The sequence below is a fragment of the Vigna unguiculata genome, chromosome 6 (assembly GCF_037176805.1).
Source record: "Vigna unguiculata cultivar grain cowpea cultivar isolate G323 ecotype 2 chromosome 6, ASM3717680v1, whole genome shotgun sequence".
Classification (NCBI taxonomy): Eukaryota; Viridiplantae; Streptophyta; class Magnoliopsida; order Fabales; family Fabaceae; genus Vigna; species Vigna unguiculata.
Genome location: NC_140797.1, coordinates 39,993,952 through 40,016,154, shown reverse-complemented (window position 1 = coordinate 40,016,154; position 22,203 = coordinate 39,993,952). Strand labels below are relative to the sequence as shown.

The 22,203-nt window shown below is 32.6% G+C and overlaps 4 protein-coding genes and 1 non-coding gene across 11 annotated transcripts; 2 read left to right on the top strand and 3 right to left on the bottom strand.

Moving 5' to 3' along the window:
- Positions 1-1,665: 1,665 nt before the first annotated feature.
- LOC114188911 (Actin-like ATPase superfamily protein) lies at positions 1,666-4,204 on the bottom strand. 2 transcript variants are annotated; one of them, XM_028077579.2, is made up of 5 exons: positions 4,102-4,203; positions 3,373-3,934; positions 2,837-2,992; positions 2,385-2,748; positions 1,666-2,036 (listed from the first exon to the last, which is right to left on the bottom strand). In XM_028077579.2, exons 2-4 carry the CDS (start codon positions 3,925-3,927, stop codon positions 2,401-2,403), a joined length of 1,059 nt encoding a protein of 352 aa, XP_027933380.1. In that variant the 5' UTR covers positions 3,928-3,934; positions 4,102-4,203; the 3' UTR covers positions 1,666-2,036; positions 2,385-2,400. The 2 variants fall into 2 exon arrangements, with proteins under 2 accessions (XP_027933380.1, XP_085530429.1); XM_085674303.1 differs by lacking the exon at positions 1,666-2,036 and having other exon boundaries at positions 2,132-2,748; positions 4,102-4,204.
- Positions 4,205-6,385: 2,181 nt separating this feature from the next.
- HWS (Galactose oxidase/kelch repeat superfamily protein) lies at positions 6,386-10,077 on the bottom strand. 6 transcript variants are annotated; one of them, XM_028076824.2, is made up of 3 exons: positions 9,750-10,077; positions 9,302-9,578; positions 6,386-7,835 (listed from the first exon to the last, which is right to left on the bottom strand). In XM_028076824.2, the coding sequence occupies exons 2-3, from the start codon at positions 9,319-9,321 to the stop codon at positions 6,602-6,604; spliced, it is 1,254 nt and encodes a 417-aa protein (XP_027932625.1). In that variant the 5' UTR covers positions 9,322-9,578; positions 9,750-10,077; the 3' UTR covers positions 6,386-6,601. The 6 variants fall into 6 exon arrangements, with proteins under 6 accessions (XP_027932625.1, XP_027932626.1, XP_085531408.1 ...); XM_028076825.2 differs by having other exon boundaries at positions 9,302-9,569; XM_085675282.1 differs by lacking the exon at positions 9,302-9,578 and adding an exon at positions 7,962-8,797 and having other exon boundaries at positions 9,750-10,076.
- Positions 10,078-16,597: 6,520 nt separating this feature from the next.
- Positions 16,598-18,131, bottom strand: LOC114188985 (Calcium-dependent lipid-binding (CaLB domain) family protein). The gene has a single exon (XM_028077676.2). It carries the CDS (start codon positions 17,987-17,989, stop codon positions 17,216-17,218), a length of 774 nt encoding a protein of 257 aa, XP_027933477.2. The 5' UTR covers positions 17,990-18,131; the 3' UTR covers positions 16,598-17,215.
- A 2,757-nt stretch (positions 18,132-20,888) lies between these two features.
- On the top strand, positions 20,889-22,062 carry LOC114187338 (basic endochitinase-like). The gene has a single exon (XM_028075564.2). It carries the CDS (start codon positions 20,913-20,915, stop codon positions 21,813-21,815), a length of 903 nt encoding a protein of 300 aa, XP_027931365.1. The 5' UTR covers positions 20,889-20,912; the 3' UTR covers positions 21,816-22,062.
- A 31-nt stretch (positions 22,063-22,093) lies between these two features.
- TRNAG-UCC (transfer RNA glycine (anticodon UCC)) lies at positions 22,094-22,165 on the top strand. The gene has a single exon. It is a non-coding gene; the product is annotated as a tRNA-Gly (tRNA).
- The last annotated feature ends 38 nt before the right edge of the window (positions 22,166-22,203 follow it).

Below are 22,203 nucleotides of genomic sequence, written 5' to 3'. Positions count from 1 at the left end.
TCTAACATCTTTTATTTAACGTGAAATGCCATGTCAAATTATGTCAACCTTATTTTTCTCTAAAAATGTTATTATGGCATGTATAAAAAAATCACAGCCTCCTTATGAAAGTGTTAGGGCACCATCATCATAGCTTTGAACGACAAACAAAACAAGCAAAGGGCGGAAAGAAAAAAAAGAAAAGAAAAGGCAAAAAGCCTAAATTTAAGAGGTTGAAAAAAACTTGGACCAGAAAAGAAAGGTGAAAATTTGAAATTTGTGATTTTGCTTTCTTTCATGACAAGCTAACCTAAGCTAAGCCTACAAAAATGTACTATCTATAAGACCACAAGGGCCATGAATCTGTTGAAGAATCTATATTATGCATGTAATTATGACTAAATATGTGATGAAGTGTATTAAGCATGCGGTTTATGGGATGTCGCAAATTGCAGCGTGCAGTGACGATGAATCTTTGGGCTCCATCAACAATACAAACAAAGGGGCCACAGATGAGTGTGGGACTTATTGTCCATTATGAACATTCAAGTAAGCTTGTGGTCCATCTTTCCTCCCTCTCACGCCATGTCTGGGAGTTTATTCCTGCGCTATTATTTTTCAGTTATTTGTACCTATTCCATACCAGAACTTCATTTAAAAGTAAAAAAGCAAGTTCAACTCTGTTGAATACTTTTTGGGAAAATGGAACTAAGACTTCCTTTCCCATACTTCAATAGTTGGGGTTAACCATGCATCATTAAAGGGCGTTATGACAGGTTTCATTACAATTTTAGTCCATGCACAAGTGTGCCATTGCCCTTGGGGCAAGACCTTCACTTTGCTTTTTTTGTCTTTCAATCAGACAAATATATGTTCACCTATTGGTTTATTGTACTGCAATAGGTGTTAAATGCATTTAATTGAATTTGGTACATGACACCCAAGTCACTACTTATTGGTAAATATCAGTCTGCATATCTTTTCTATCTTTTCTGAGACCAGATATATGCATATGAGATTTTAAGTTTAACTTAATCATACAAAATTAATTTATAAGATGAATTTGTTTCTCTTTATATACTGAAATTTGACTCTGCATGTCAGGTTTAAGTTGAATGGTGGTGAGTGCCGCAGCTTAATCTGCATAACTGCAGGATATATGCCTTTTTATGCTTGGGAATCAAATAACAGGCGACTTAAAACACCTTTAGATTATGCGGGGTTGTGCTTGTTTTCCAAATCCTTCGACAGTGATAAATGAATTTAGCACATAAAAAAAATAGTTATACTTTGAGAAAGTATTCTTATTTCCACTTTAAATCTCAAAATCATTACTTTATGTAAATCAACAGGAAAATTAATAATTCAGATCAGCCAAGCCTTTAAGTTTAAATGGGCCAAATATTCTCTTCAAATGCTACTTTGGAAATAACTATTACTTTGGACTAGTACTTTCTTAATAACCAGACTTGAAAATTCTCAAAGACAGGGCTTATAAAAAAAATTGTAGAAAATTCATCCTACTTTTTGCATCGATCATGCCAAGGTAACTCGAGGTAATACAAGATGTTTGCCAAAGATCGATCTCATCACTTGACATGCTGAAAATGGTACCGAGTTTCATAATTTTAAAGTGCTTGTCACCAATGAAGTATGTAGAGGCAATCTTGACCTGCAGGCAATACATGACAAAGATTGAAGATTGGCTACCTTAATGAAAATAGACATATTACACGGACAAGTTTAGACAAACTGTATGTCCTACAAGGAACTGTTAAGTCACTTGAACAAGGACTCACTGTAAAAGCTTTACACTGACTTTGGTACAAAGCCAGTGTCATTGTTAGACCATGGTACACCCTGGCGTGTATGCCACTGTTGCAGAACCACTGAATAATACTACAACAAAATATCAAACACATTTACGTGTTTTTTCATACATAAATTTACTGTGCCAATAACTCATAACCTTGAGCTTGAAGGAGGTTAATTTGTGAATACCAAGCAGTCGCATGTTTTTCTTGTACTAAGTTACCAATGAGCACTCAGAATCAAACCTGTGGGGTGAGAAAGAAAAAGAAATTCCTCAAACAATGAAACACGCAATATTCAAATATATTGCTATCTTTTGACAGATTTAGTAGCAAAGAAATAGTAACAAAATAGGTAGTCTATTAAAAAAAATACTTTGAAAAGGATTAAACATTGTCACATTCTGAATTGAAACAATGTTGGCTAACTTTTGTGTTGAATACAAAAGTTTATTACCACATAGTCTAGCAAAATCAGTTGCAAAATTACAATCAATTTTACAAAATCTGAAATACTCACTCAAATACATGCTAAATATACTACACTAAAGGTCTGATTAAGTGCACAACAGTACAGTACAAGAATGACTGCACCTCAAAGATTGACAAATCAAATGTTCTTCTCTGCAAGCCCATTCAATTTTTCCAAATTTGCTTCTCTCCATATTGCTTTCACTTCATCTGTCCGAAACCGCTGGGTGAATGTTGAATCCTCTAGTGAAGTTGATGCACCATGAGCATATTCAAGGAGACCAGTATAAGCTATCATTGCTCCATTGTCAATGCAATACCGATCATCAGTGGCAAACAATCTTCCACCACGTTCAGAGCACATGATTCTCATCATCTCTTGCAACCGCTCATTGCAACCTACACCACCAACTATAAGAACATCTTTTGTGTCACAATGAGCCATAGCTCGCTCAGTGATCTCCACAAGCATAGCAAACAGTGTCTCCTGCAACATACTATAACACATCAACATACAGATTCATCATTCATCAATTTATATAACAGAAAAGGGTCGGCACACAAATTAAATGCACCTGCAAAGAGTAGCACAAATCTGCAGGCGTGCACTCATTATTCTTTAGCTTTTCTTCAGCAGTTGCTTCAATATAGCTCAAGATCCCACTAAAAGATACATCCATCCCTTTGACAACATAGGGCAGGTCTATAAACTTCTCTCCTTTTTTTGCAAGCTAAAGGATAACAAAACTACATAAGCCAACTAGTGATACATTCCCAAAGGTAAGACAATTCCAATAAAAAAAATAACATAAATAGTCCATACATCATACCCTTCACATTGCACAAACTATATATAAACACATTCAACCTAGATTAGATAAATTTCTCCATGTGTACTTAATAAAAAAAATATATGTACTTAATATATGATCTTAAATATTCTCTCACTTAACTTTTGCAAAAGATCTAGCTGACTAAATTGACTTTAAATTGTAAGAAAAAACCCAATTCATTCTCATTTTTTTTCCTCGTAAAAGCACTCACATTCATCTTCTTCCCTTAAAGCATTTAGGGATAAGTTTATTCAAACAAGGATTTAGTAGAGTAGAACCTGCTCAATGTTATATCCGGGGCTTGGATCATTGGAAAGAGTCAAGACCCTTGCAAAGCGATCCAAGCAATTTCCCACAGCAATATCAATGGTCTCTCCAAAGATTCTATAACGCCCCTCACTGTAAGCAATGACTTGAGTGTTGCCACCACTGACATACAAGACAACAGGGTCATCAGCACCGGTTACAATCCTTCCCATCTCAATGTGTGCCACACAGTGATTAACACCAACAATTGGCTTCTTCCAAAGCTGTGAGAGCACACGAACAACAATAGCAGAGACTTGCAGAGGAGCTCCCATGCCAGGACCCTTGGTGTAGCAGAGACAGTCAATTTCCTGAGGAGTGACCTTTGCAGTTTCCAAAGCGGATTTGACAAGGGGAAGAACATGCTGGAGATGGTGTTGTGCTGTCTCTCTGGGGAGAAAGCCTTGACCAGGAGGAGTGATGTATGTGTGGCGTGGGTTTGACAGAATAGTGCCATCTAAGGTCACCACACCAACACCAATCTTGTTTGCTGAACCCTCAAACCCCAAAGCTATCATTCTCTTCATCTTCACTCTGAGATGAAGAAAATTAAAAAAGAAAAAAAAAATCGATAACGACTATGACTAGGTTCTGTGATTACGAATTCCAAAAGAAAAAGAGAGGGAAAATTTAAGAGTTTTTCAGTGCAAAGTGTAGAGAAAAGATGAGAAATTGAGATGGTAGGGGAAGAAACGCATTACCTGAAGCAGTCGGCAGTTTAGGATAACTGCTCCTTAAACTTCGGAATCGAATGAGAGGGTTTATGTTCGTGTTTCCTTGTACGTTTTTTTTTTTTTTCCCTCTTTTTCCTCGTTGGAACTAATTAGATTCTACTTGGGCTTCATTCGGCCCGACAAATTGGTGGGCTCTTGATCAAGCTTTGTCTTTTGTGTACAATTGGACAAATTTTCATTTTTGGGATAAATAGAACCTATACAGAATGTTTTTTTTTCATTTTTTTGTTAAATTATTATTTGTATTTAAAATAACATATTTATTAAATTGCAGTAATTTCCAATATTGTGAAATTTGTTTTAGTTTACTTGAGGAGAACAAACTTATTCTAATTGAATCTTTGGAACCATTATCGCCAGTTAGGAAAATGAAAATGAAAATAGAAAGAGACGTGTATCTTGAATGTGAGTGCAAAGGATATATCAGTGTTTGAAAAAAAAAAAGAAGATAATCATGTCCTTAGAAAGAAAAAGGAATGCATAGTATATATAGCAAGAAGGGAGTGTAAATAGTAAATTTGGATTCAGGTTAAACCCACAGAATAGCCGTATAACTTGAAAAACTAACTAAACAAAAAATAAGATAAAATATAGTTAGTGGAAAAAAATTGAGTTTGTTTTGTATTTTACTATATGAAATTTCATATTTTTTATTTTTTATTCATATATATATATATTAATGTTTTGTTGGGATTTTTATTTAAACTCAATCTACTCTTGAATATGTTAAATAATTATGTTTTAATTATTTTGGTGATTTGCGTATCTACTGAGTTTATGAATTTTACGAAATGGTTGCAATTTACAAAAAAATAGGATGTATTTAAGATTTAAACATTTCAGACATTATTTTCGAAGCCTCCGGGTGTAAACTCAAATATTGAATGAACAAAACTATAAACAATATCCATGTAGTAAATTAAACTATTTCAATATTTTATAAACACTTTAATAAGGGAAAAACTATTAAAAATCTTGTATAACAATTTTTTCTTTAACAAATTAATATAATATATTTTATGCAAACGTTTACAAATATTTATTTGAAATAATTGTATTTATATATAACAAATTGTAAATGATTTTTATATAAAGGTGACAAAGCAAACTCAATGAGTTAACTTAGCAAATGACTCTCATCAAATGATGACAAAGCTTATACAATCTCAAATAATTTGTAAAAATGTTTAAAATAGTTTTACAAAATGTTTCAAGAACATTATAAAACATTATATCATGTAATAATTGATTATCATTTATATGAATGAGTTATGGATTAAACAGCACAATTGAAGAAATTTTTTTAAAAAGATTAATGGGGTGGGTTTTATTCTTAAATTGGGTGCAAACCTATTCATGCTGCGCTCAACTTTATAAGGGTGGTGGCAATATAAAATGATATTGATAAAGTAGTAAAATAGTTTCCATAAATTGGAATAGGACGTGACGCATGTGTTGTGCTACTACTAACATCTCTACCGTTGTGTGTGTATCCATCATACTCAATTCTTCTACATTATTATAACCCACTTTCATGCTCATTCTGAATGAATGCAACTCATATCTAAAAAAGCATGTTTCTTCATTCCTTTATTTAACCTTTTTATGTCACATCTTCACCAGAGAAAACCCAACTTTCCCAAAACACTCGTGGACCTCACTTATCCCTCACAACTCCTAAACCACTTTTATTTTCCCAACTTTTCTAATCTCCCAAAAATATAATTAGTCTTGTATGGACGACACACGACACACTCAATAGCACGTAATCTTAGCCTAGCATGTCCATTGGTGAGCCAATAAGTCAAAACTTAGTTAAGGATACCTATAAAACCTTCCATAAATGTCTATTCGATATTATTAATGAGCCTCAAAGTTTAGTTAACAAACAACTCTTCCTTTTCTTCAGGGTCTACACCAAAACAAGACAAACCAACTGAATAATATAACCCTAACCATGAAGAGATTTTAATAGCATGTCTTGAAAATTTTGACTCGGTTCAACTTTTCAAAACTACAGCAACGAAGACAGTCTAAATACTCGTTCAGAAATTGACAAAATAAAATGAATGTAATTCCATCATAGACTAAACATAAAACAGCTCTACGAGGAAATGTTATGTTGGTCCGGATTTGTGTATGCATTATACATTTCAATAAAGAATTGGAGAAGGTTGCAATTGTTATTGGAGAAAGTTCATGAATAGAAATAAAAAGAAAAAAAAGTTAAACAAATATATATATATATATATATATATATATATATATATATGGCTGTGGTATTTTCAAATGCTATTAATAATATTCCCGTATCCATGAATAAGCAGTTTTATCAGGAAGAACATTTTGCTGTATGAACTGTGAAAACACTGAAATCATAAGAAATTTGTACTTGAAGAACAATGGAAGAAAATGAGCAGAAACCTTGGACACAATTCTCAGTAGTAGCTGCTGATAGTAAGGAGAACTAGGGAGCTATTTCAAGTCTAGGCTCAAAGCAAAAGCCAGTAAAAAGCTGCAGCGGGAATCGTTTTGTGACAGGGCACTTCTGAGACCATTTCCATTGTTTATGGTTGGTGTCAAATATGAGAAGCGCCGGAGCTCCATAACTCTGAATGTATATCAGATCATCTGCACCACTGCTAGCAAAAACATCATCAAACTCTCCAAAGCCTTGGAAGAATTTGTGGGGCATTCGAGCAATTTCTTCCCAAGTCTTATCATTTAGAAGCCAAATACCAATTCCTTTTATTATGTCTGGTCGATCTGGTTTGCCAATTCCTCCCACCATCACAAGTTTCTCCTTCAGATTCATCAGACGGCCACAAGTTAGAGAACATGGTACTGGAATAAAGCTCCTTGTCAAGCTACCCTGAGAAGAACGGTTAGACATGTTATAAGAAATTAGGGCATGGCGATTTTCCGGTTGGCCACCCCCAGTTGAATAAACTAGAAAGTATAGCATCCCATTGCATATAACACTCTCATCACCACCTCTCCACCCCATCAAAACTTCTGTTAAAGTGGTCACCCAGGTTGTGTTTACTGAATTGTATATATGAATTGAGATATCCCACTGGAAAAAGTTCTCAGGAACTTGTTTAGATTTTACAATTGCCACAGAATAAATGTGAGATTCCCTGTTCACTGATATTGCCAATGCACTGTAATCAGAAAATTTCAAACCAGGAGGCTCCTCGAGCTTCTTGTAGGTCTTGGTGATTGGGTTGCAGATGCATAACTCACTTCTGCTGTCATTGTCCATGAAGCAGACCATGCCAATTGATGAAGCAATGAACCAATTTGATGTTCCAATGCATGGAAGTTCAATGCTATACCATTTACGGAAAACAGGATCAAAAGCATAACCAATTGGTTCATCAGAGCTTGTAAACATAAAGTACCATGGCTTCTGCGGTAGAACGTGTGAAAGGTTCCATAAAAACCTCTCTGAATTAACAATTTCATGCCATCTCTTGGACACACAACCAGCTCTGAAAATGCTTGCAACAGGTAGATAGGCTAGGATTCGTTCCAACAAGTCATCAGGCAAAATGACATCCAAAGAAACAGCAGTTGCATCTTTGTCACCTTCCTCACCAACTTCTAGAAATGAATCAAACACTCCATTCTCCCTCTGTCTGTCATCATAGTGACTTATCCAAGATGTTTCTCCCGCCATAGCAGTTGGGAGGAAAGACCTGGTGAGTACAGTAAAGCACAAAAGGAAAAAGAGATGATTATTAAAGCTTCCTGAAATCAAATAAAAAAAGCACGTGGATTTTTTCATCTAAGGATATACTAGATCATGGAAATATGCATCCTACTTAAAAATTGGACCAAGGTGAAGCACTTTATGGCTTATGGGAAAAGCCAAGCCCTTTCAGATCATCCAACCAACAATACCAGTAACGCAACATACAAAAGCAAGGTAGTTAAAATCAGGAATTTAACTTAAATTGAGAAGGCAGGTAAAATTCCCAAAATGATTTCTAGGATTTTACAAAATTCATAATGCATATTCATAATCCATATTACATAAATGCCAGGCATCATATTCTATAGTTATACCCATAATATAATAAAAAACAGTCCACAATTCCAAAACACAAGTAAACAACGCATCACATGGCATAAGCTTAAACACCAAAAGCAATTCTCTAATTCTAGAATCTAGACGTCTTATCTAAGTTATGTCACATTGTAATCATAAGGATCCACCACTTGATCCTCGTCTTTAACACCCCCTGCACTTCTAAATTGTGAACAAGGTAACAGAATGAATGGTTAGTATGTGGCTGTGTTGCTAGGAATTTAACTAAAAAGAACTGGGAAGAGAGGATTGGCACTTTTGGGATTGAAATTGAGATTTTAAAACGAATTTCACTGAGATTGAATTGCTGACAGGGATGAAAATCATGACGCAGTGGAATTCTACAATAGAATCTGCATTTAAACTGCAATGCAAAGAACATCATAAGAAAAATAGAAAATCAATAAAATTTTGCCTTCCCAGACCAAGTAATCAAAGGATCCTGGAAACACAAGAAGGAAGGGCAGAAGATGATGGCAGCAAGAGGATTCATTTCCTTTTAATAAATCAAGTACTGCCAAAGGAGAGGAGCAGTTGAAGGGACAGATGGCCATCAACTATCCTCCTTTTCTGTAATTTAGAAATTCACATGGTAAAGATGTACATCAGTTACTACAGTAGAAAAATCTGGTACCGTTTTTACATGCTACGACGCAAGAACTTACAACAGAAGATTATGACTAAATACAAATCATGATATGAAATCCCAAACTAGGAAAACTACTTCAATTTATTTCATCTTTGAAAAAATTATTGTGAATAAATTGAATAAAAATAGTTGTTAGCTGCAATCTACATAAGCAAACATAGCAGGGTAAAGCAAAGCAAAATACAGGATGAAATGGGAGAAATTAGAAACATATAACAAGTTTAAAAAAACCTAACTTCAGATATGCTACTATGTTCAGCTCCCGGAAAAAAATAAATTACACTCAAAATTCCCATGCTTCCAGATTATATCAGACATTACTATGGAATCAAATTAACAACATGCTTGATACAAAGGAGAAATTCTATCAAACATAAAAATACCAAAGTTTCAACCAATGTAATGAATCCTCAAAACCGAAATACCTCAGAAGCTGAACAAGCATTTATCAGAAAAAGAAAACGATGGTAAAGCCAACATTTTTAACAGCAACTCCGCCAACGACAGCCCGTTGATCGAAAAACAAAATCTTTTCTCCACAAAATCAACATTGAATACAAAACAACTCTCCGTAACCATCAAGCCCTAAGAAGGGGTTGTTGGGAAGACGAATACTAATAAAGAACAAGGGTTGGGATGGAAATCAAATGGTGAAAATACCCATAAAAGATAACCCGAGAACCCGCCTCGATCCTGACAAAACTGACAATAAAGATAACCTGAGCTGATATCAAATTATTGAAACACAGACAGATCAACAAAGACAGAGATGCATCAAGAGAAGATAACAAAAATCAGTTTTTTTTTTTCATTTTTCTTTAAACAAGAGCAAAAAAGATAACATTTTTAGAATTAGTAGCCGAAACCCGTTACCTGGTTTGAAATAGTCGAACAGTGTGAGTGGGTGTGAGAGGTTGAATGAGGCACACCACACCACACTACACTACAGCAGCGGGTTTATGGGGAAGAGGAAAAAATGGAGAAAAAGAAAGAAAAAATGTTGGCGCAATTGAAGGGATTGAGTAAGAGATGAGGGTGAGTTTTCCTTCAAATGGAAGAACAGAGAAATGGGTTGCTCTAGATTTAGTTGATAAACAAGGCCAAGCAACACCCAACACATTGAACCCAAGACACACAACACAACACAGCACTCGAGAGAGAAAGAGAAAAAAGAGAAGTGTTTTATTTATTTATATTTTATGTTTGCGTTCTTTTTGGTTTCTTTTTTGATACGACAAAAACGACAGGCAGGTAATGAAGTGAGGAAGAGGTTTCTCTATATACTCTATGCACTATAGGAATAGGAATAGGATTGCTGCTTGCTTTTCTTTTCTGCAGAGAGAGAAGCGCGTCACGGCGCGTGTCTCTCCTTTTAATGCTTCCATTACACAATGGTTGAAGGGTTGAGTTGAGGGGTTCGGTAATTAATATCCCATTATTGTTATTTATTTTAATTTGGTCAATTAAATTGATAAAGTACTGCTGCTGTATGATGTGTTTTTCTATTTAGTTGATTTTTAAAACCGAACAGGTTGAAGAGGAATCGTTGTCGTAATTTGATTTTTTTTTTTAATTTGATCTTAATTAATTAATGTCTCTAAGGATTGCTCTTACAAGTTACATGCTACTTAAACATAATTAACAATTTAAACTTAATTTTGAAATATTTATGATGTTACTTACAAATCTATTGTATGTTTTCATCTTACAAATAAGGAAATACAAAAGTTTTAGTTTTAAATTAAGGTTTTCTTTTTGTTTTAATGTTAATATTTTACACGTGACGATGAACTCGCGTAACTGTTCCGATTTTACCATCTACTATTTAGGTTTCTAGTTTTTGACATTAATATCCCTTTCTCTCTTTACATTTTTAACTTTATCATCAATTCTGGTAAGAATATATTAAAAATATCTGAATTTCCGTAATTGAACCACTGCAAAAACTCACCATTTATAAAATCGAGTTTCGAACTTATTTTCCCTTTAAAATAAGGATGAAATTTTTTTCAAAGATATTTGATGATGGACTCAGAACCACAATTATTCCTCGTCCAACGAATAATAAAAATATATACCAGTTTCGTATATATATATTTGGAACTAACACAAGTTGACCAAGGAAACATATTTAAAATGTAGAAAATTAAAAAAGTGAGAGTCATAAAGGTAATGAAACAAAACTAATAAATAGATTTAATTTCTATATTTGTTGCTGCACCTGGGGCTGTTGTGCCAGGTGCTAAAGCGTGGGTATTTTGTATCCATTGAACAAATATCGGTTGTAATTGTATAGCAGTATCTGAAAACATATCTTGAGGGCGTTCTAATGCGCTCATAGTATCATTATGAATATACAAACCAAAACTGTGAAAACCTAAAAAGATACATGCCCAGTTAAGATGTGATATGATTGAATCACGATGTCTAAGGACACGATCTAATAGATCGTTGTATCGAATATATATATATATATATATATATATATATATATATATATATATATTATTTTAACGGTTACTTTTATAGATAAATGTTATTTTTCTAAATAAGTAAATGTTTTTTAATTAAATTATTTATTATTTATCTTCTTTCTCTTACCTAATAATTACAACATGTCTAAAATAAGTAAATAAATCATAATTAAAATATTTTGTAGTCTTAAGATATGTATTATTTTTTAGAAATATTGCTGTTTATGAGATTCAGAAAAGAAAAAAAAACAGATTATTAGTTGAACTCAGTTTGATGAATTATTGTATTTTGAGAAAGAAAAGTATACTATTTTGTTTCATCTTGGATGTAATAAGGATCTATTATTTCTAAGAACAGCGTTTGGTTTATTTTAGCCTAAACTTTTTCTAATATTTTTCATTAATAACTTTTATTTTGTATTATTACTATTTGCTATGAAAATGATTATAGAGTAAAGTGTTGGATAATGGTCACCTTCACCCCCTGTGTACGCACCCAACATGTGGCATCATAGTTTATATTTTGAGTTGAGTCATTCAAGTTATTCCCTTTTAATTAATACTTTCATTTTTTTTTCTAAACCAAGCTTTCAATTTAACCATTTAAATTAACTCAGCTTGTTCGGTTGGTGGTCTGGTATGTTTTTTCTGGTCATTTTACTTCATCATTTTATTAAAGAAATTAACATAATAATAAAAAGTAAGAAAAATTAAAGTTTTCATAATAAAATATGAAATAAGGTAACTAATTTAGTAGCTTGACTAAATTATTGGAGGAATAAATTATTGAACCCTAGTTTGATGTCAGAAATGGGATAAAGCTAACAAAAAAATGAAAGGGTTGAAGATTAGTTTTGTTTGTTTGTTTTAATTTTGTTGGAAGCATGAAGTCATATTCAAGTTGCCATATGTATAGGTTGTTCCATACTACACTCTTCACTCTTTTCTCTCAGTCTGAGAGATATGCTTTGCCAACTTCCACACATTTCCTTAAATTCCACTATCACCCTTTTCTTTTCTTTTTTCTTTATTTTCCAACTTCATTTTTATTGCCCTTTTTAGTTTTAAGACCTTAAATAAGGGTGTGGGCTTGAATTATGGTCTTTGGGGCCTCTATCTCATCTTTAACTTTCTTTCCAAACCACTCCTCTAATTTATTATATTTTCTCAAAGTTCCCATAGCTTGAAATTGAGTACAAGCATTGGGCACATAGGTAATGTAATATTGGCTCTTGTCCTCTTTATAAATTATAAATGGATACGTAACAAATTTGTTTAAATTATAAGATTATATATTCAATTTAAATCCGTGGATAACTATGTTTACAGGTACATTTTTTTTTTTGTTATCATTATTGTATTTTTCATAGGAAACAGTTTTACTTAAACAATATTAATTAAGTATGAATGAACAAAAGTTTCTCCATATGGTTAAACCTAATATTAGTGGTTAAACGTAAAATCAGTGGTTGACTAGAAAATTGAGACCGAACAATCTATATCATTGTACTTGGTGATTTAATTACATGTTTTGGCGTTTTTCTTGACACTTGTACAGTTATTTGGTGAATTATGAAAATCAACTTAAATTATCTATTTAAATAAACATGAGATTTATCTTAAATTAAAATTATCATAGTTTTACACCGTACATTTTAAAATTGTTGAATTGAATATTTATTATTGGATAAAAATTATAGCTATATAATATTTTCTACTTCAAAAGATAGTTGTCTATACGTCATAATTCAATTATATCTTCCGTTTTAGAAAAAAAAATTTAAAAACTTAAGCCGGGTTTAAAACATGTTTATTTCAATGGGAAAAAAAAAGTTAAGTAATGTTTAAAACATGTTTCTGTAAATTTACTAAATAATATCCACGCGCAATGAAACTTGTTCAGCAACAATCATTCATATTAGAACATTCTCCTCATTTTCCCGATTTTGTACATATGCAAACTCAAGTCAACTAGTCAACTGAAAAAAAAAGTTTATAACAGAAAATTAAATTAACAATTATTATACAAAGAAATTGGGTGAACATTGTTAATTTTCCGTTACAAATGTCAACCAAACAACAACAAAAATCTGCAGTTAGTCATCAATCAATAATGATGGATATGAGTATTGTATTATATTATATTAGGTTAAAGCTCACACTTTAGTTATTTTTGCTTAAAAAATATATGCAATGAAAGGAAGAAAAGGTGAAGAATTTGTGAAAAAGGGTGTTTATAGTGGCAGCACCACTATAGCTGAAGGTTCTTGTAGGCGAAGCCACCTTGCACACACTAAATAAGGTTTCACTTCTAATATTTTATTCAAAACCTTTTCTTCAATATCTCATTTAAACTTGTCATTCATTCATTTGTTCTCTTAGATTTATCAATTTCTCAAGCAAGACCTACCAAACATAGAGACCATGGCCAAACATTGAAAATGATGTTTCCTGTTTTAGGTTAATGTCACTATAACTCATGCAATTACATATTCATGCACTTCATCATTTTGCTCCATAACATTTTCAACCCACCACTTATTTACTTACTTCTCTGCTTTGTCCCTTTCACCCATATTCCTAAGATTTAAAACCCACACTTGCCCACACACATCTTTGTCCACACGATGTGGTACTAGATTTCATTTCTAGAGAGTATGACTATAAATAAATTATTAGAAAAAAACAAAATTAAACATGAATACAATGGAATAAAGGAGGGACGGTAAGAAAAAGCAGAGTTACGGAGGCCAATGTGAATATAAACGGACGGTAAGAAAAAGACAACAATTTTTTTTTTTTTTTTAACAATGTTTCTCTTTATTTTTTCACTGCAACTAAAACTATTAAAAAAATATTCATAAGAAAACTACAAAAAGATTAAAGGAAAAAAGTAGTACTCAGACCTTGTTTCTAGCTCCTCCCTCCAAGTTGATGTCTTAAGATCAGACAAAACGTTAGGACTGTAATTTGGTGGGTGCATTAGCGTTGTCTGCACAGTTAAGACAAAAAGTTGTTTAATTTAGGTCAATGATATGAAAAGAATTTGCATCTGTTAGGTTTGTTTTTAGTGTAAAAAACATTAAATTTTATGGTCATTAAAAATAATATTTTTAACACGGGTTAAAACAAAAATTAAACTTTCCACGTTAAGAATATTTAGGATCATTTAACTTTAAAAGTACTATTTTTTAGACGATGAATAAAAAAAAAAATCTTCTTAGAACTAGGTAGGAACATTCTGAATATATTCAAAATAAATAAAAATAATAAATATCACATTTTTTTATTTATTATTAAGATGTTAAATCTAATTTCGATTAGTTGTTTAGATCCATTTCTAATTATTATAAGAGAGCATTTTTATTTAACTTTGTAGTTTGACGTATAAAGTTAAATAGACTAAGTGTTTGACTAGGTGATTAAACTTATTTTTCGATTATTATAAGAGAACATTTTTATTTAATTTTATAGATAACAAACTAAGATTAAGGTTCAATTTTGATTTTATTTTCTGAATTTTGTCTAACATTAATATACATTTAAAAAGTGAATTATGATATTGCTTTAAGACCTTTAAACTATTGTTAATTGTATAAGTTTCTTTGTGCAAATGGAACATTATTTAGAAAAAGAAATAGATGGTTGTTTACTCTCCACAAAGAATTTAAGAAAAAAAAAAGCAAGAAAATAAAGAAAAAGCATGTAGGAACATAGATTTCAGGAATATAGATTTTAGGTAAACATAGGATATATAGTCAACGTTACACAAAATATGAAAAAAATTGTTAAAGTACACGTATAATCAGTATTCATAATTAATTATAGTGGGTCTTAATTACTTACGGATGTTTTATTTTTTTTCTATTTTTATGCTACAATAATACTAAATAATTAACAAATAATATAAAATTAAAGTATGACTAAAAAATATATTTAATTTTAAACTTGTTTTCACTCTTTTACTTTGTTTAAACAACTTCACTTATTCCTTCTTCTTTTTTTATATTTTATTTCATTTTCCATACACTTTTTCAAACAAAAATATAAGAGACAATTTTTAGTGTGTGAATAAATAAAAAAAAAACCCAACTTGGAAAAGTTAAATTATTTAAACACATACTTATCATAATTATATATGCAAAAATATAAGAGTAAGATAATATTATTTAAATTTAATATAAAAATCTTAGTTATCATATTAAATTTTCCGTAACACAATTATATCACGTAAGATATTCGTTATAAAAATTCACATAAATTGAAACAATTTAAACCTCACTGGTAACTTTCGAATTATTAAAAATTAACATGCAATTAAGGAATGAAAATTATCCTGGTCATGATAGTTCATAAATAATTAAGATAATTCTTTGAATATATTCGGTATATGAATCTCCATCAACTTTTAAGCTAAAATAAATTTGAATCTAAGTGATTTAAAAGTTAAAAACTTAAATGTCTCTTATAATTGGTGGCTTCATTACTCATACTTAAATTTACTTAAATTATAACGAACAATTAAAAGATTCTCATTATTATAAAATTTACTTAAATTTCACAACCATCGTACAAATACCAAGGGTTTTAAATCACCCACAAAATTACATTTTTACATTCAGGTAGATAGATATTCAATCACCAATCCATATGAATTTAAGATTTAAAGAAAGAAATTGGAAAAAAAAAGCTTAAATTTCGACACCTGGGGATTTATCGAAGTCTTGAAAAAGAAACAATGAAACAAAGAATACCCAAAACTAAATCATCACTCTCAAAAAATAAAAATCTACCCATAAGAAAACAGCATACAATCAATTTAAAACTAAAACACCATATAAACTCATATATTACAACAACCGCGACATGCGTGTTGAAGGATAAGAGAGAGAAAAGTTACTCAAGATATTCCACAAGTTATGCTAAATAAAACTCTGAAAACAGGAAAGAAGGAAGTAACGAGTGAATTTCAATAATATAGTCGTTATAAAACGTTAACAGTCATTTAATTATAAAACAGAAGTTACAATAAGTTTTTTGAATTTAACAACAACAAATTTAGAAGTCAACAAATATATCAAAATAGTCAATAGTATACACTAATAATACATACTCATTAGTATATGTAAGTTACCAAATTTTTTCATCAGTTGAGTACTTTACCTTTCTTTCGGGTTAGAAAAATAAATTCTAAAAAGATTACATCTTGATGAACTTAATTGGAATGTTCAATTAAAATTAGTTAGACATAAAACTTATAATTATTTTTGAAAATTATTTAGGATTGATTGTAACGAAGTTACTATATCTCGTACGGGTTAAATTATTAGTTTTCAAAAGGTGTTTTGAACGCATTACTAAGGAAAACCTACAACGAAGTTCTCCAAGTTAATTGGCATACGTCAAGATTTTCGTTTCTTCCAAAAGTAGGCACAATTTTTTTTTAATGAAATTCATTAGATACCGTCATACATAATTAGAATGTGATTAACTTAATTCTTACCACACATTTGTATTAAAACGTATATTTTTATTGAAAAGATGAAAATGGTTAAGACGTTCGTTGACCTTTAATTTGTACTTGTTCAGTACTCGTTTCTTGGTAGGATAAGCAATTGATTTCAGAACTTTAATTGACCATTACAACCGTGATTTTAAACTTCTTACATAAAAAAATAGAAACTAAGAAAGGAATAAAGAATATCCTTTTTCCTTGGGAATTTTACGTAATTTTGAAATTTGGAATTGACAAGAAAGTATAGGATCCTACCAACAAGGGAGTTGGATACGAGAAATGAGAATGGGGAAAGAAGAAAAGAGAAAAGAAGAGAAAGAAAAGAAAGCAGAGTGGAGTTCTTGGTTGGATTACCTTTCTGGAGTGTTATTGGTTGGACTGAATTGTTCGTCAACACTCCCTTGACTAACCAAACAGCACAAGAATCCCGAAGCCGACAATGTCAACCCTTTATTTCCCGTCAATTCCCTCACTCCGTTCCAATCCCTCAACGTAACCGTTCTCGGCGACGAAGAAGACGACGCCGTCGATGACTCCCCTTCCCCCTCCTCCGTGCAAGAATTCTCGCAAGATTCGCTCGACAACGCTTCCTCTTCCTTCGATTTATCTTCCGCCGTCTTTCTCGGCCGCTGCTGTATGTTCTCTCCCATCAGGTCGCGGTACCCTATCGCCGAAATCCTCTCCAACGCGGGGAAGCCGGACCCGTCCATCACCATGGCGCCAATGTTCATCACGCCATGGAACCTCCCCGACGGCCGCCGGAGCTGGAAGGCGCTGAAGCACGGCGTCGACATGTCGACGTCGCGGGAGAGAATGTTGCTGATGAGGAACCGCAGGGTGCCGACGAGGTGGTCGCGGAAGGTGCCGACGGCGTAGATGGCAATGCAGATACTGGAGGTGTCGCCGGCGAGAAACTCCGGCGACACGCGGAAGAGGAACTTGTCGTTCCAGGTAGGGTTGTGGCCACCGAGCTTGTCAACGCGTGTTCTGAGTTTCGTGTCGGGGTGGATCCACGTGACGGCGTAGGTTTGGAGACTTCGCCGAGGAGACGAAGGCGGCTTCAAGCCCTGCGCGGAGATCAAGTTGATCTCCAATACTTGATGCGTCTTCGCCGGCGTCGGCATTCCTCTCTCTTTCTCTGTAGAACCTTCCTTACCACAACATCTCTATTCTTTCTTGGGACTTGGGAACGGTCGTGATGAGGCAAGAAAGAACAAACGGTTGTGATTCCGGCGGAAAGAGACGCCTAATGGGTTTTTCTGAGAGGGAAAGGTAAAACCCGTTGGTTATAATTGGGTTTTGTTTTTTGTAGTCGTTATTGGTTAGGGTAAAAAACGTAAATATTGGCTTAACTGGAGTGGCGTTAGGGTGAGGTTGTAACTTGTAAGTGAAAGCCGCGCGTCATTGCTAGCCAGTTAATAACTAAGCTCTAACTATAAGAAAGCCTCCCCATAATACAGTTATTATGGATTTTTTATTTTATTTTAATAAAATATTATTATTTTCTCTTTTGCGCTTTAGCTACTTTTTCTTCTTATAAAAAAATAAAATAAACAAATAAATTAGTTGTAAGTTAACAATTTTTTAGGGAATTAATTTACAACTGTGTACTTTTATCTACTGCATTTTTCATTTTTTTTTGTCCTATTTGTTCAAAAATCATAATTAAAATTTTCAATGTGATATTTTTAACGCATGAACATAAAGAGTCGTGTAATATTAGATAATATAATTTTAAATATGGGGTTCATATTATATTGCTTAACAACACAATAACACATGAAATATGTGCATCCCTAACACAGCTAAGATTAGTTTCCATATTTTTTTTATCTCCATCACTTTCTTACTTTTACTTTTGTAAAAAATAATTCCGAAGATTGCAATTGGTTAATTTTATGACGATTTTTGTTATTTCTTTTAAAATATTCATACATTTGGTCTTTATGAACAATTCTTACATTTTTCTGTTAATACACGTAAAGTAATCTTTTGTTTTTTTTTTATGTTCTAATGTACAAATTGTATGGTAAAAACTAAAATATATTAAAAAATGTACATGTAATCACTGAAGGTTGTGTAAGTATATGAAATTAATAAAAACTTTTTTAGTTAAGAGCAACACAAAAATAAGTAAAAATTTGCTTATTATACTTAATTTGTCTATCCTAACAGCGAACTGTTAAATTGATTTGATCACGTTCCGTTACAATTGTTTTTCATTTTCATTTCATCTTATTTCTTTCAATAGATCCAAAATAGTTAAAAAGATTCATAAATGTAGACAATATGAAGAGTGGAGAGGCTTACCATGTTTAATCGATGATGATAATGCATTACATTTTTTTTTTCAAAGTAAATAATCTCTTGCTAAACGAAAGTCTTATCATATTTAATCAAAATTCACACTTGCTTTGACAATCCTTCCAACTCTTGTAAGCCCTATTTCTAGGAAGAATTTTGGGTCTCTTATTCTAAGTGTATTTAATATATTAACTTCCAAAACACTTTATAGTCAATTTTTTTTTTTTTATACTTCTTGTATCTTTTAAACTCGTTCTTAGGGAGAAGGAAGTAGTGACGAAAATAGTTAAACCCGTTTTTTCATTTGTCCTACTGAATAGCACGATATGCTACAATTTTAAAAACATGTAACTTTAAGACAGAGTTAATAATATAAAACATATCAATTTAATTACATAAATAACATAATTTTAAAATATACATAAAAATCAACATCACCTGTATGATAGAGCAGAAAACTGTAATAATCAAATCAAAACCTGTTAGAGACAATAACTGGTTATTTTCTCCCAAGCTAACGCATGTTTTGGGTACACACAAGAATTCTACTTTTGTTTTCCTTTTTTTTATGTGACATTATACATTTGTTTTCGAATCTTGTAAGTTATTCTTCTTTCTACATTATTGTCTTCTAAACCAACAAATCTACTTAAATATAATTATTACAATGTGCGACTCACGGATTACATTCTTTTTATCGTAATGCACATTGTGGTTATAGAAAGATGAATGATGAATGATAAGAATTTCGATAAATAATTTTTTTCCTCTAAAATACTTAAAGTTGATTTTTTGTTTTTATTTTTATTTTTTTTATCCAATTTGAGTGCGTATAATTTTCATGCACTGGCTTTTCCAGATTTTAATAGAACACTTTTAAAATTAAGAAGATCTAAAACGAACAAAAAAAATTTAGGATGAAAAACTATATCTTAAAGTTTTTAGAAGGATGACAAGTATATTTATGTTATTGTGTGAGAATTTTCTGGTAACAAAAGAAGGGTGCATAATATCAAACGCTCTTTTTCCTTTTTATCATACTTTAATTTCTTTTATTTTCCTATTATCTTCTTATTTTCTTTTCTAATTTCAAAAAGCGTTGTAAAAAACAATAAAGTAGCATTATTAAAGGGGAGTAGATAGATTACAATGCAACTAAATATTATACTATGAAACATTTTTTTTTTTCGTAAATGAATTACAACAATTAAATATTATATAAATACAGAATATGAAAACAGGGTAAGAGTCTGAATAAAGAATCCCCACATACCCAAATAAAGAACATAATTATAAATGTAATGCCAGTGCTTTACAAATCAAGAAATTGTTTGATATAAAACTAAGAATTGTTGATATATATGAAGAAATGCTATTAAAATGAACAGATTCGATTTAAAACGAGATTTAGACAAACAAACATTACTTTAACTTGTTTTGCCCATGATGTTTGTCTTCAGTCACGTCGTGGCACTTGCCGACACATCGTTTGAGATAACGACGCTGACCCAGCTCACTGTTCATTTCCTTTTATATATCTATATACTGTTAAAACAACAATTAATTTGAAAAAAATGCATAAATACAATAAAAGACATAAATTAAGTCCAAGACGTAAAATTGATTATGGATTTGTATGCAATGATTGCGCAACTGCATGGTACGTGACGTGTAATAAAACATTTATGGAGGCTCTATAAATAGGTTCCTAACTTGATCGATGCACATCAAGCTAAAACTGCAATGGGCAATAAAACACAAAAAGTTCCAATTCTCTTTCTCTTGAATTTTCTTGCATTGGTTTTCAGAACCAATGCAGGAGGAGACACAGTGATTTACTGGGGCCAGAACGAGACAGAGGGTTCATTAACCGAAACATGCAACTCTGGACTGTACAACATTGTGAACATAGCGTTTCTTGCAAGATTTGGCGGCGGGCGTAAACCCGAAATCAACCTTGCAGGTCACTGCGACCCTGCATCAAACGGTTGTAAATTTTTGAGCACAGACATAAAGAATTGCCAGAAGAGAGGCATCAAGGTGATCCTCTCAATCGGGGGTGGTGAGCCAGGGTACTCCTTGTCATCCGCCGGAGATGCTACAAACGTGGCAGATTTCATATGGAACAACTTCTTGGGAGGGGAATCTAGGAGAAGACCACTGGGTGATGCAGTGTTGGATGGTGTAGATTTCGACATTGAAGTTGGTGGTGGTGAAGCCTTCTACGCGGTGCTTGCAAGGAGACTCTCTCGGCACAGCAGAGGAGGGGGAAGAAAAGTGTACCTAACAGCAGCACCACAGTGTCCCTTCCCTGATGAACACCAGAATGGAGCACTGTCAACAGGGCTATTTGACTTTGTTTGGGTTCAGTTTTACAACAACGATTGTCAGTTTGACTCCGGTGACCCCAGCAAGTTCCAGAATTCGTGGAAGCAGTGGGTGTCGTCCATTAAGGCTAGGAAAATTTATTTGGGTCTTCCTGCATCTCCATCAGCAGCTGGTAGCGGCTTTGTGCCGACACAAACAGTGATAAGGGAAGTGTTGCCTTTTGTCAAAAGATCGCGCAAGTATGGTGGAGTAATGCTTTGGGATCGCTCCGCTGATAAGCAAACCGGATTTTCCAGAACCATCAAGGGCAGTGTTTGAGGTTTGCACAAAAACCAAGTTTGAAGTTTAGCTCCTTCACTTGTGTTGTTGAATTCTGTTTCCTCGTAAAAGTGAATAAAAAACGATCCAAATAAAGGGGCAAGTGTGTATGTACTACATAGATTAAGGACGTAGAAGGTCTTCATGATGCTTGAAAGAGTTGTTGATTCAATTTGAAACCATGCATGTAATGTTGTCTAGTCTATAAAATGATGTTGATACGCAATTTGTGTTGTAATTGTGTATAATCTTTCTGTAGATATGTTAAGCAACAAAAAGCGTTTGTAGTCCAACGGTTAGGATAATTGCCTTCCAAGCAATAGACCCGGGTTCGACTCCCGGCAAACGCAAGTGTTTTTGTTTTTGTTGGATAATCGAATTTTTTTTG